Source organism: Paramisgurnus dabryanus, chromosome 13, assembly GCF_030506205.2.
Source record: "Paramisgurnus dabryanus chromosome 13, PD_genome_1.1, whole genome shotgun sequence".
Classification (NCBI taxonomy): domain Eukaryota; kingdom Metazoa; phylum Chordata; class Actinopteri; order Cypriniformes; family Cobitidae; genus Paramisgurnus; species Paramisgurnus dabryanus.
Window position 1 is genome coordinate 29,926,769 of NC_133349.1, and position 15,782 is coordinate 29,942,550.

At 37.7% G+C, this 15,782-nt stretch overlaps 1 protein-coding gene across 2 annotated transcripts in view; it reads right to left on the reverse strand.

Annotated features, from left to right (window-relative positions):
* The window catches only part of adamtsl4 (ADAMTS-like 4), a 71,777-nt gene that overhangs the window by 17,522 nt on the left and 38,473 nt on the right, over window positions 1–15,782 (reverse strand). For both annotated transcript variants that reach the window (XM_065246333.2, XM_065246335.2), the window contains exons 6-7: window positions 2,724–2,863; window positions 2,113–2,317 (exon numbers count right to left, since the gene is read on the reverse strand). In XM_065246333.2, the coding sequence (XP_065102405.2) occupies window positions 2,113–2,317; window positions 2,724–2,863 (345 nt within the window). The remainder of the gene's footprint in view (window positions 1–2,112; window positions 2,318–2,723; window positions 2,864–15,782) is intronic.

A 15,782-nucleotide genomic window follows, 5' to 3' on the forward strand; every position in this document is an offset into this window, starting at 1 on the left:
TTATGAGCTACCTACCCTGTGTTTTAAATGAATGGTTTAAAAGTGAAACAACAAAAAACACAATGAAAGCAGTCTTTGTGACTCTTGAGCTATTTCAAAGTCTTTAAACTATATGATAACATCTTCATGTGCCTATTTTTCCATATACAAATGCAAAAGAGATTAAAGAGCAATGGGAGGAAAAGATTTTCAGTGGAACAATATAACAAGTCATATAGGCGCGGTTTCTCAGACAGGGTTTATACTAGTCCCAGATTAAAATGCATGTTTGAGCTGCTTTAATTTGAAAACATCTTGTACTGACATAATTAAACATATATCAGTGCCATTGTTTTTGTATTTTTCTTGACCTCAACTACAGTGATAAAAATATTCTTTGTCATTAAAATGTCATTAAGCATTAATACTCTGTCAAATAGTTTCATAACAGCGTCTTGACCTCAACTACAGTGGTAGAAATATAATTTGTCATTAAAATGTCATTAAGTGTTAATACTCTGTCAAATAGATGAATTTTGAATCTGTCAAATTGACAACAACGTCATGAATATTCTTCAGTTCATAATGTTTTTTTTTTTTTTAAGTTTACTCCATTTGTATAAACAAATAAAAATCGACCATTCAATAATAATAATTGTAATAATTAAAATTGATAAATTATATTTTATTGCATTTGGAGTAATAATAACAATAATAATAATAAAAAACAGTACAATAATGGGTTAAGCCATGCAGGGTTGGGTCCTAATCGCTGCAGTTAAATACATTAAATTAAATTAATTAAATGTTTTGTTCGTTTTTTTGTTTTATGTCAGAAAATATCAAAACCCTTTCTGTGAGGAAGAACAAGTTCTGTCAGTTGTCAGTTTTGTATGTATTGTGCACATACATAAAGTTAAGTATAATCTTTTGACGTGTCTGTTGCATTTAGTTTTTTGACAAAGTATTAACACTTAATGATATTTAAATGACATTTTAATAAAATGGTAACCCATAAAGACAGGTAGTTTCTTAGGTTTTCTTATGTTATGTTTAGGACAGATTTATGACAAGTTATGATGTATTGGTTTATGTCAAATTGTCATAACAAAGACATTTCAGACAATGTCATCTTTGCATTACAAAAGACATAATTAAACAAATGACACTTAATGACAGTTGTCATAAATGTGCATAAAATATCCTTCATGTTCATGACACGTGTCACGTCATGATCATGAAGGTATCATGTCAGTCTTATGAAGTGTTTCCAATGATTTTTTAAGGAACGTTTGTAAAAACTACTTAAATGTCCTAATATAACTATAAGGCCTGGTCCTGCCCTAATCTAAACCCTGTCCGAGAAACTGCCTCGTAGATTTTTGTTATTTTTTTTGCAACATTAGAGTCCTATTAACGTTCATTATTCCACTACACTCTGGAATACTTGACTCTGATTGGTCAATGATGACATTTAGAGTTCTGTTATCCCCAATAACAACCACTAAAACTGGTAACACCGGATACATAAAATCCAGTTAATTATCAAAAATACAGTTTTTAATGGGGTAGGCTAATGCTTTCCTCTTGGTTTATTGTGTAAGCAGTTAAAATGTTTATGTCTTAACAGCAGCACGTAACATTTGTTAAATACAGCCTACAGTAGTACGGATGTTGGCGCACAGTCAGTTTCTTGCTCTTGAGCTTGGCAGGGTTGCCAGATATGCATACAAATCAAATCTATCCCGATTACCTTTTCCCAAATAGCAAAATGTTACTTTCATAAATAAAGTAATATTACCTTAATATTTTTCAGCAGGTGAACAAAATACTTAATTTGATCTGCGAGAAAAACATTCATGTCAACAGTTTTAAAGTAAACTGATTCCACGGGAAACCCCCAACTTGGCAACACTGGGTTTCATACCGTCTTGTACAAATAGAAACAGCTGCTAATGCTAATTTCTATGGTCCTGATAACCTTGTCTGGGTTTATTTACCAGCTGGATCTGCATTTTTCCTTTAATTACTTAGTCAAAATACTTCCACAGATGAAAGGAAGTCAAAACATGAGGCTAGGTAATGCTAGAAATGAAATTATAAGCAATGATATGTAAAATGAATGGTTGGTACCCAGATAGTTGGGGCTGGCTCGTCTCTCTGTGATGTTGATTGCTGTGGCTCCCGGCGGGATTTCCAGGATTTTGTGGTAACCCAGTGGAACGCTCGTGTTGAAGAAACTGCCTGTGATCTTCTGACAGGTGCCCTCTTCACCTCCACACACACCGCAGCGATCCCGAACCAACCCTGAACCTAACACACCATCACAACCATCACTCTGAAAGAGACAAAGAAAGAAAAAAGTTTTCTTTTATTAAAAATAAATAAGCAGAGTATAATACATTTATCTGTAGATCTACATATCCAGAACACTGTCCTCATAATCATTATCGTTGAAATTCTGCAAATGTTTATTAACATATATTAAAGTAGAAAAACATAAAATGACAATTAGTTATCTAGACTTACAGATCTTGAATGCTATGTTTAAAATGTTTTCACTGAATCTCTTTTTAACAAGTATCAAAGCAGACGCAGGACTTTTGGAGGTGCAAGTTATGGAAAAAGACTTATATAACTGCACACTCACTTAAAAGCTTCAAAGCATGACAGATCTCCTGCCAAGGATGGTGAAACTATCATTTTAAAGGAGTAAAGTATGTTTCAGGACTGTGTTATCTCACCAGACAGCGTCCTCCCACACACACAGCATTGGGTGTGTTATTCGCACACGGAGTCCCATCTCGTACCCTCTCCGCCTGGCGGACGTAGAAACGATACCCGATGGGTCGGCAGGTCAACTCACACTGTTGCTCGAGGCCCACTACAAGAAAACAAGAGAGAAAGTGTTATGGAAAACAAAACTTTAATAACAGCATGTTGGAAAATGATCATGCATCACAACTATATGACCACCCACAGTTACATAAACAACTATTTGATATACAACAACAAAGTGTGCTGCTAACCCTTTCACGTGCAAAAAGGTTAGCCAATCATAACAAAAATATTATCTTATAGTGGTCATAAAGCTACAGTTGCAAAATAAACTACATATGACAATATTTAGCACAAACAAAAATAAACAATACAGTATGGGTGCTTTATAAACACATCATGAGCGTGAAACCTTCTGCCCTTATGAAATAAACTCTTCCTTGTTTTTCCATTGTATCTGTCCTCTTTGTGAACCTAGTTAAACCCCTCAGGTCCGGAAACAAACTCTTTTACTATCCATCTTTCAAACACACACATGCAAACAAAATCAGTCCTGAGTTATTAATTAAGGCCAATTCATTCCAAAACTAGCATCACACGCACAGAAAACAATACACTTTAATCATGTGTGCTATGAGAGGCGTCAGTATGGAGATTGTCAAGAAGAGGTGTGCTATTACTTTTCTAAATGATCAGATTTACATAATTGATAAAGTCCCCTCAAAAATGTAATATAGGGACTAGAATATCATACAGTTGGGGTGGTCCCTTTTGACTTTGGCCATCTATTAAACCATCTACAAACCACCCAGGACACTTCAGTAACTGTACAGTAGTCACACCCTGGTTACCACCTACAACACCCTGGCATTGTAGTGACCAGTTTTGTACAGGCAAGCACCACTAACATTACATTGGGTTTTTTTTTTTTGAAAGTTAAAACCTAGTCACATAATAAAATATTCTGCAGACAAAAACATGGGCAAGGAGAAACTCACTCGTAAAGATTTTCTGCTTTTCCTTATTTTATGTCTCTCTCTCCCGTGTCAGTTTCACCGACAGACCACCCAAAGTGCATTCACTTACCGTAATGCATTTTACACACAACATTGAAAAGCACTAATCTGATTTGGCACACAGTCTTCATTCAGCCTGCCTGGAAATAAAGTCATGTTTACTAGGTACTTGGCTAAAAAACAAGCACTCTGATATATTAATCATAATACTTATTTACTCTTAGTAGCAAGTTATTTAGACATGCATGAGCAAAACTCTATATTCTGCTTAGTTTCCAGAACTGTGTTTGCAAAATTGTAAAATTCTGATTACATAATGTTTTTGTAGGTATTTTTTCTTCATTTTTCCATTCATACCAATGTACTTTTGTGGTATAATACATATTTGCTGATCCAGCTGGCACGTGATTGGTTTCTTCACTTGGACCAGACCTAAAGGTGCCGTAGAATGTAAAACTGTATTTACCATAGATGAATAAAAACAAGTTCTGTACATGGTAATGACATATTGTCTCAAACACGATTGTTTCCTCCCTCTTACATAAACCTCATGCATGCAAAAGACCGCTGGAAAACAGACCAATATCAAAATAACACCAACTGTGACATCGCAATGTATCCCCCAACATTAAATTAAGTACAATGTTGTAACCATTCTAAAAACAAAGTTGTGACTGCCAAGTTAGTGTTATATGCTAGTTAATGCTATATACTAGTTAATGCTATATGCTAGCATTTAGGCCGAAGTTCTACTTTTGAAGTTACAGTTATGTTTTGCAGGTCTATACTGAAAAAACAACAACAACTTGCCACTCAAAAATGTCCATTAACAATCTCTAAACAATTGATTATTCCTCAAAATCTGTATCTTCATCTGATACAGACTCAAACATAGAGGCTGTTTACACTTGGCATTAAAATGCGTTTTCGTTAATTGGATCACAAGTGGACGACGTTAATGCCAGGTGTAAACGGTGTTCAAAACGTTTTGAGCTCGTCCACTTTCGACCACATCCAGAGGAAGTCGAAACCACTTTCGATCGGATCGCTTTGGAGTTGCGGAATGCAAATGTGATTGAATGTGTTCAAACAGCCACACGCGACCGCCTTCTCTCTGCCCATTTATCTAATCTGAGGTATTAAACACAAGTTTTACGTCTTTTTTTAACTTCTGGCGTGAACATACGGTGAACAGCGCTATTTTTAGCCTTTCATTGATCAATTTTATCGGCTGATCTCCGTAATTTCCTTTTAAAAGCGTGTGAAAGTTGCGTGATCTTATTTCATCAATTGCGCTGAAAATTCTGAGAAAGCTTTAACATATACACGTACAAAACCCTGCGCAGCATGTTTACTTGTTAAACAAGCAGTGGACTCCGACATAATATTAGTTTGCGTCCATATAAACTCATAATTACTCCCGCTCGCGTTTGAATGACAGCAGAGAGACTCGCCCACCGTCTCACAGACCACCCCCTCACAGTATTTAGGACAGAAGTGGTCGAAAGTGGACAAAAGAGACGGATTTAAATACCAGGTGTAAACGTAATGTGCCTCTCTCGTCCACTTGTGATCCGATCGATGAAAACACATCTTAATACCAAGTGTAAACAGTCTCTTTTGTCCACTTTCGACCGCTTCTGTCCTGATAACTTTGAGTGGTGGTCTGTCGAGACGGTGGGCGAGTCTCTCTGCTGTCATTTAAATGCGAGGGGGAGTAATGATGAGTTTATATTGACGCAAAATAATATTATGTCGGAGTCCACTGCTTGTTTAACAAGTAAACATGCTGCACAGAGTTTTGTACATGTATATGTTAAAGCTTTCTCAGAATTTTCAGCGCAATTGATGAAATAGGATTGCGTAACTTTCACACGCTTGCAAAACGAAACTACGGAAATCACCCGCAGTAGTTTTATCAATGAATTGCTAAAAATAGTGCTGTTCACCATGTGTTCGCGCCAGAAGTCAGAAAAGACATAAAACATTGTGTTCAGTACCTCAGATTAGATAAATGGGCGGAGAGAAGGTGGTCCGTGTGGCTGTTCGAACACATTCAACCACATGTGCGTTTACACTACAAAAGCAATCCAATCGAAAGGGGTTTTAACTACCTCTGAATGTGGTTGAAAGTGGTCGAAAGTGGACGAGCTCAAAACGTTTTGAACACCGTTTACACCTGGCATTAACGTCGTCCACTTGTGATCCGATCGATAAAAACGCATGTTAATGCCAAGTGTAAACAGCCTCTCTGTTGTCATTTTAACGTGAGCAGGAGTTATGACGGGGTTAAATGGATGCAAACTAATATTATGTCGAAGTCCGCTGCTTGTGATGCAAGTAAACATGCTGCCTGGTGTCATGACTCACGGAGAGGAACGGGACCCAAGTGCAGGGAATGTGAACTCAAAAGGGTTTATTAACAAAAGAGCCCACGTGGGGGCAAAAGACAAAACATTCACAAGACTCACTAAGACCAAACTTCACAGGACAGACTTGACTTGAATTGACTATGTCAAAGACACCAAACATCCAAAAGATACAAAACGATTCAGCACAGGACAAGAAACACTGGGGCCTTAAATAGGGAAAACTAAACAAGATAACGAGGGAAGTTCACCAATAATGAATAACTAACAAGGAAACAAGGGGGCGGGGCCAGAGACAAGACACTGCAGCACACTACACAAAAGGCCATGTGCTACAACACAAAACATGGGTACCGCCACGATCCTGCCACATGACCATGAATAACTATGACAGACAGGCAGGATCATGACAGTACCCTCCCCTTAAAGGGACGCCTCCAGGCGTTCCTCAAGAAGGTACACAAGACAATGGACAAGACAGGGACACAGACTATGACAAAATGACAACAGATTAATAAAGTAAACTAGAAAAACAAAGTCCAATGGTGATGCTTAATAAACTAAACACAGGAAATTAAAGTTCATAAGGGTAAACATGACTAAGGGTCCGGAGAAAAGTCCAAGGAGGCTTGGGCAAAGGCCTACACTGGAGCAGTGGCTGTAGTGGCTGCGGCTGTGCAGACGGCTGTAGTGGCTGCTGCGTAGAAGGCTGCTGCGGCTGTGCAGACGGCTGTAGTGGCTGCTGGTGCGCAGACGGCTGTAGTGGCTGCGGCAGCTGCAGGAGCTGTGGTGGGGCAAACTGCTGTGGCTGAGCAAACTGCAGGGGCTGAAGCTGTGCAGACTGCTGTAGCTGTGCAGACTGCAGGGGCTGTGGCTGTTCAGACTGCTGTAGATGTGGCTGTTTAGACTGCTGTAGATGTGGCTGAACAGACGGCTGAGGCAGCACAGACGGCTGCAGGCGCCATGGAGCTCTGGCCCTCCTTAGCAGCTGGTCCATCATGGTCCGATCGAAGCCCGACAAACCCTGCTGGGTCCCTGACTGGCTGAATCGTTCTGTCATGACTCACGGAGAGGAACGGGACCCAAGTGCAGGGAATGTGAACTCAAAAGGGTTTATTAACAAAAGAGCCCACGTGGGGGCAAAAGACAAAACATTCACAAGACTCACTAAGACCAAACTTCACAGGACAGACTTGACTTGAATTGACTATGTCAAAGACACCAAACATCCAAAAGATACAAAACGATTCAGCACAGGACAAGAAACACTGGGGCCTTAAATAGGGAAAACTAAACAAGATAACGAGGGAAGTTCACCAATAATGAATAACTAACAAGGAAACAAGGGGGCGGGGCCAGAGACAAGACACCAGCACACTACACAAAAGGCCATGTGCTACAACACAAAACATGGGTACCGCCACGATCCTGCCACATGACCATGAATAACTATGACAGACAGGCAGGATCATGACACCTGGTGTTTTGTACTTGTATATGTTAGAGGTTTCTCTTATATTTCAGCGCAATAATGAAATAAGATTGCGCAACTTTCACACGCTTGCAAAATGAAACTACGGAGATCAGCCTCTTTAGTTTTATCAATGAAAGCTTAAAGATGGTGCTGTACACCCTGTGTTCGCGCTAGAAGTCAGAAAAGACGTAAAACATTGTGTTTAGTACCTCAGATTAGATAAATGGGCGGACAGTATGCATTCTTGTGTGGCTGTTCAAACACATTCAACCACATGTGCGTTTACACTACCATAGCAATCCGATCGAAACGGATTTATACACGGATAAACACCATTACACCTGTCTTTAGCGTTGTCCACTTGTGATCCGATCGATGAAAACATCTTAATACCAAGTGTAAACAGCCCCTAAGAAACAGCCAATCAGAGCAGAGCTCAACATTATTTATGATCCTTTCAAATAATGTAATAATAGACCATTCAATTCTGAGGGCAAATCCTAGGGTTGTAAATAGATGTAAAACCATATCTGGTTAATTTTTGCACCTAATAAAGCTACATACCTTTTATGTGATAAAAGTGGAACAATTTTAATATTATTTCAATGCATTCTTTGGCACCTTTAATTCAGATGGTCCTCTGGCTATATCAATTTATGTTTGCCTTATTGACATGAAAAAAAATGTAGCCTACATTCGAAAAGCTAAAGCACTTACACCTAGGTTGCATGTGCAATATAGTTTACAATAACAGTACCACAAGTATTTAGTGTTTACAAAGTAAGACTCGCTGTTTCTATCGCTTTCTCTTTTTCTTGCTGTCTCTCAGTCTGTCTGAATCAGCTGACGTTGACAAAAGAGTGTGAGATTCCCAACCGTGTTTTCCCATTCTGCCACAGTTATCTTTGAGAGATTATGGTGGAGACAATGGTAGAGAGAGAGTGAGTGAGAGAGAAAGAGAGAGAGTGAAAAAAGATTGAGAAAGAAAAGTCATGTGACGATGAAAAATTTATTTAAAACTAAAGAAAAAGTATATATTTTTTATTAGATATAGTCCAATAACATTTATGATGTAAAGTGTATCTTTTTTTCATGCTCTCTTGCTCTTTCTCTCTTTTCTGTGTGCAGACAGCAGAGTATATTCAGACTAAATATACTTCCCCGCTATCTCTGTCTCTAAACAAACTCACAGAGAACAAGTGCATGACACAGGAAGACAGACGGATGATGAGAGACAAAAAGAACAGCACAGGATGAGAGAGGAATCTGTTCTGAGAAAGAGGGATATACAGACAGACAGAAATGCCACAGAAAGAGGGTGTATGACAGATGTAAGATCCAGTCGCCCCAAAAAATATTTGGACAAACTTTAAACTGTCTGAAAGTCACTGTATCACCTAACAAAATATTTAACCAAATGGCATTTTTTTAAAGAAAAAAACTGATGATTTTTAAAGATTCAAAACAGTAAAAGAATCAAGATATTATTCGAAATGAAGACAAAACCCAGTTAAGTAAATATCACTGCAAAAAAGTTCATTTTGAGAATAGTTTACCAGTTTGACATTTTGCTAATGCAGCAACGTGGGACTACTTTCAAAATAAAGTAGTTCAGCCAAAAATGCATTGAGTCACAAAAAATGCAATGCTTTAATAAATATTTTAAAATCTAGTTTAAAATCACATATTGACAAAGTAACATCTTTTTGGTGGGTGTCATCTTTTTTAATTATATTTAATACAGGTATTGTTCAATGAGCTTTATTCAACTAAAGGCATTACTAGCAATCACTAAGTAAAGCGGTCAAAAGACATTTATATAAACATATATGAAGAGTTCAATAGAAGTCGACTATTTCTTAACTGTGCCGCAGTTAATTTTTCCATGGGTTATAACAGTCTGTTCATTAGCTGTCAATCTTAAATTGATTTTATTTATGAAAAGTTTTGTTATTTGGTCTAGGATCATTGGGCAACCATGCATGATTTATTACGCCGTGCAGGTCAAGCGAGTAGGGGTGTAACGATACACTAAGCTGACGGTTCGATTTGTATCTCGATGCTTAGTTCTCGATACGATACACATCACGGTTTTTGGGAGCAATTAAAAAAATTAACTGTTATTTAAATTTTAGATTAATTTTCATAATATTAACAATTTCAGTAACTTTTTTGTTGTACATAAAACTTAATAAAGAATTTTAACATGAATCTTTTGTACTGCAGGTCTGTCACTGAAAAAAGGGACATTTTACATAAAATTTGAATTGAGGGACTTTAAAGGGGCGTTAGATATAAAGCTCTACTGTGGCACATGCCCCCTATTTTTTTCTATACAATGTCCTATTCCTACATGTATTTAAAAATATTTAAGTGTCATGTTCATTATACTTAACATAAACATTGTTAACATGTTTGGAGGCATAAATGGCATAAAAGATTTGGAAATAATGACAGCAGAGAACATATTTTCTAGCACATTTGCATGCAATCTCCAAATCAAAGAAGCGTCCATTAATCTGTTACTTGTCTTTTTGTCTGTATAACAATATTTCCAATTCTGTGCTGCATCCATGTCACTTTTTAGAGACATTTTCCCAGTTTTAAGAGGTTTATGATCATGTTATATGTTACTTTTTCAGGCAACAGGCGCTGTGCTGCTCTTGCAATAGACGACAATGATGATTCATTGTTACATCTATGACTCAGATTTTAATAATGATTTTTATTTTATGGCGCTTTTCCAATTCATAATACCCCACGGTTTGGTTTGGGTCAGGTCGGGTCAGCTCACCTCACTTTGGCGTGGTTAGCTTTTCCAATGAGTTTAGTAACACTTCGCAGTGGGAGGGATTATAGGCATGTCGTTATATTTGAGCTGCCTACAGCTGTGACATCATACAAGTGAGAGCGTTGTTAAAATGCTAAACATCCCCATACATTCATTTATTTGTCAGTCCGCCACAAAATCAAAGTTGACCACCACAAAGATGTTTGCACATCGTGTTTATCACTACATCTGTGTCACATGACAGTTTCTGTACAAACACCGGTGGCGTTGTCAGTGAATGGGCTCCGCTGAGCCTCATTTAAAGCAACACTATGTAGTTTTTTTACCTTTAAATAATGTCTCTAAAATTATTTCAGTGATAGAACAACTTTTAACTTGACAAATTGTACTGTTGCTGCAAGCTGAGCAGCCTCCTAGCTGCTACAAGCACACTCTGAAAGTGGCGGTGGAGGGTAGGAAACACAGCCCCGCCCCTCCCCCTGCCTGCAGAAGAGTGTCTGATACCAGGCACTGTTGCGCTTTTCAACCACATGGGGGAGCTGTAAGTCATTTTTACATGGAAACTACATAGTGTTGCTTTAAGTTGCATATACACATTTAATGCGCAAGTCATTGCGAATGTGCCGCTACAAACTGCAAGTCTGGAAAAAAAATGTTACGTGTTCCTGGTTCTCAACCTGTGGATGTTTTTCATTGCTAAAAGGGAGTTTGGGAACGTATAGCAGAGCACAGATGAAAAATGTTTGCTCGAGACAGCGCAAGCTAGCATGAAGGTAAAGCTAATCTTTTAAATTATAGCAATGACGCTGATAGTGACGATTCTCTCAGACCAATCAGTGATCTACAGTGTTTTCGTGTCACGTTTGGTATCAGCTCGGATTGCTTGGAACCCCAACCAAGGTGGTACTAAAAAAAGTATCGGGTACTAGGTACTGCAACCAGTGGAAAAGCTCCCAAAAGTAAAACATTTCTCCGTTTTGTTTGTTTATTGTTTGTTTGAAAGCAGATGGTCTGTTCTTTTATTTGAAATATTTGTATGTTGATATATTTTAGAAGAAAATTTTCCTGGAAGGCATTTTGTAAAACTTTTGTAAAAAAAAAATGCTGGCGGGCAACTTTTCAAAAAATGGCAATGACACAATTAAACAAGTCATTAAAATGAACAAAAAATGAAAATTAAGATGTAAATTTGATGCCAGTTGCCATTATGTCATTATTCTGATCAAATTAATTGCTAAGTGTTTGATATGAAAGTTAGTAAACACATTTATTTTGGTGTTTTTTACATAAAGGCAGTGGGGCTCAGATTGTTAGAAATGTAAGTGGGAGTGCCAAGGAAAAAACTTTAAAAGATCTATAATATTTATTTTAATGTCTGTGTATGCACACATTTCTGTGAGCTGTGCATACTGTGCCCCCCTAAAAAAAATGGTGCATGACAGATGACACCCTTGGCAACTACTTTACCTCTTCCTGAACTGACAAAATATAGGACATAAAAATCTAAGACAGTATTAAAAACATCTATGAAAAAAAATGTCTGGATCAAGAAATAACTTAAAGCAGAGCTCATGTGTTGTGGCTTTGGACAGCACTCTTAATGAAGGGTGGGATATTTTGCTTTCAAAGCTAACTTGGTATGGCAAGCTTAAAGAAAGTACCTATCCTACCCTTAAAAAAAAACTAAATTAAGTCTCTACAACAAGCAAGTTTTATAAACTTGTTTTATTAACATGTTTTAATTAAGTTATTTGGACAAATGGTGAATTCATTTTTTTTTTGTGTATCTCACAGGGTCATAACTGGCTCCAGCTGATCAGTATTGTCATTGGCTGAGATGAGAATGGAGCCGGTGGTCTGAGTTACACAAAGAAATCTGGCCTAACTTGGTGATAAACCAAAACAGACATATTTTCAGACATTTTGAATGTGGAAGCCCGAAGGAGTGGGCAGAGGTTTTGCAAAGTCGAGCCCAGATTTAGTGATCAAAAGCAATTTGATCAAAAACACACACAAGTCTCGTCCTTACTTCATGTAAGTTATACCAGTTGTGCAAGACCCTCACTACTTTCTAAAAACATTTTCAAAAAGTAAAAAAATCATAGCTATAATTATTTCAAGTTCATGTGCCACACTAGAAAGGTCAAGTCAAGCATATTGTATAATACAGTAGCACATTGTATTGAATGTAGGGGTCTTGAAATGTGATTTATGCAATTTTAACTTGACACATTGTTTTAAAAAAACGTATAATGCAATGTAAAAAAAAATGACTGAGTCTGTAGTTAGTCAACCACACTAATCTATATGGTAGTTTGATGACTACTTGACCATCGTGACACATCCCGTGCGGTGACGCGATTACGCGTCTGGTCAGAACTTTACTTTCGATTTAAGTTTTTTTAATGGTCTGACTAGTTGCTAAACTGAACTCTTGAACAAATACCTCATCGAAAATAACAAATGTTTTGGTTTCCTAGGTAATCTACGAGTTGTTTATTTTGCTTGTTATATAAATAAACTACTTTAAAAGTACTTTGTTGTTATTTATTCTTATCAGAGTTTACCGGAAGTTACGTGTGTTCCACGAAAGCCGTTTGTTTATGTTGTTACTGCTGAAACTGTCTGTACAGTATGTAGTATACACCACAGAAATAGTAGCTGCAGTATCTGAACACAACCCATCCATCTTCCATTCTCTCTTGCTCGCTCACAAACACAGCTGTATCTCTATCATTGCCATCCTCCCTGAATCTCCCCCTGGCCAGTTAAAACTGCTGTCCTTCTCAACTCCCCTTAAACTGTTTACAGTTTACGCTATATATCCCCACCCCATGTCCCTAGTCGCTCCGCTATCACGCTGTTCCAGCTTCTCACAAAACACATCCCTCTTTCCCTAATAATCTCTGAGCTGGGTGGAGAGATTTTGGCAGCTGAAGACAAAGACAGAGAAGGATTTGGACGAACGAGAGGAAAATAAATGAAGGGAATGTTTGCTGAGAACTGAGTGAGAGAAATAGATTAAAGGAGAGACAGAACTGATCCTCCATGCACGCACTTCATATTTCACCTTCAATCTCTTAAAGGAACAGTGCACCTGAAAATGAACATTCTGTCATCATTTACCAGTATAACCTACAAGACTTTCGTTATAACACAAGCTAGCACAATAGCATTGCATTAGCAACACAAAGGTAATGGACTTGATTCACACACTTGAACCCCATTAACACGGCACTTTGGTCTTAGAAAATTTCCGTAAAATTGTCAGAGAGGCTTCTGTGTGAACACAAACAGGTCCCGTAAATGTTCTGGGATTGCTCCCATAAAGAGGACCTAGTAATATTGGCGTAACATTCACGTAAATCATTGTGTATGAAGAAGCAGAAACAATGCCCTAATGGGCGTGCCGTAGTGAGGACGCCCCTGTCATCCCAACAAGAAGTTATGATTCAGCTCTTTGACACAGGGATTTAAACACAAATCAACTTTCGCGGTGAAAAATGTCGGCAAACTGATGGCAGAGATCAGGGAGATCGTCAATATCCGCGCTGAAGTTGAGATCATTCACCAGCATCACACGCTCCTTATGATATTGTCATAAACTAAAATGCACACGCGAGGTTTCTCAAGAAAGAAATCATGGAAAATTAGACGCTGTGAAAAATATACGTCATGTTTCTTTACGGGATCTTTACGATATGTGACCAGTCACGGAAAGTAGTGACACAAGTCGGATCTGGGGCATTTTGAGTTATTCACAGATTCTGAAAGTGCAGTTTCTAAGCTTTCCAACGATGTGTAACACATGAAAATCTGATAAGATTTGGAGAAGTTGTGGCCATTTGAATATAACACATATAAGAAAGAGAATGCTGAGAAAAAACAAAAGGGCTCATTTACATCTCATTTAGCTAAAGCCATACCCCCTGTAAAGCCGTTTTGAGATACAGATGTTCTAGCATCATATGTAGTATTTTGTGAAAGAAGTCCGTATGACAACATGCAAAAATAAACAGAACTTTTTACCTTTGTGGGGATCACAAGTCGAATCCAGTCTGTTTCAGATGTGTGAATCATCCAATTATGTTTTTGTCCACAAATGCGTATTATCCGTGAAATATAGATATATAGTCTATTGTTTACATCAGATTTCGCATGACCGTATGGTAATAGAATATAATATACAATCTAAGGACTATTTACATCGTAACATGTAAGGTTATACGAGATTACACTCAAAGTTTGTATTTAAAATAGGGCGGTAGTATAAAAGATAATCCAAACAGCGCCGTTGAAAACGTGACGTCCTTTAGAGATGTTACCTTAGAACGACATATGGGTGAGTCATTAATTATATTATTTTCATTTTTGGGCGAACTATCCCTATTTTCAACCACAAAATGTACGCTTTTAAATGTACAAAAACTGCTATCTCAAACATGGAGAGGCTTCTTCGTGATCTCAACTAACAGATTCTGCAATAAAACGAAAATCACAAATTTCGAAAAAAAACTTTGTTTCTCATTTTCTCGAAACTTGTGCTGCCGACTTGAGTCCCTGGTTTCCGTGACGGGTCACATATGTGTATGAATGCACACACAGATTCTGAAAAATCATTGGCAGTGTCAATGAACCAAAAATCAAACGATCCTGGACAAATCCAGGACACATTTTCCGTGTATTTTCCGTGTATTTGTGAAAAGGGCTATAATGACACAAGATATACAATGTCTTTGGATAACAGAATCTGCTAAATGCATGAATAATTAAATGTTTGCATGAATGTTTTTTTAGGTCTTTCTCCATGTACAATGTTTTACTATTCATTGTTACTTCTGTAAACCAACTACATTTGATGGACTGGAAATGCAAATTATGTTCTTGAAGTTATTTTACTTTCCAGCGAGCTGTGAGCAAACATCAAGACAGTCAATAATAAATGACTTAAAATTAAAATCTATTGAAATCTGGAAATATAATGCATTTGTACGGGTCATACATTGACAGTGCTTTTGAAAACCATCAGTCCAAAGGAGAAATACAAGTATAATTCTCTTTAAAAGAAAAAAATGAGGGTCTGGAACTAAACGAGGGTGCAAAGATGACCCAATTTTCATTTTTGTGAGAATTATTATTTTAAACTGCCCCCCAGGAACCCTGGCATACAGAGAAAAAGCTAAACCATACACGAAACTGCACAGCAGCACCATGCAATAACAATTACTGCCTGCACATGCAGATTCAATCACATAATGATCTTTAGAGTCGAGCCATTCAAAATTTGGTCTCCTGGGGACAGCAAACAAAAGAATATACACAGACACACACGCGCCTCATAGCCAAACCCCCAGCAGTCTGTCCAAAAACGGCTC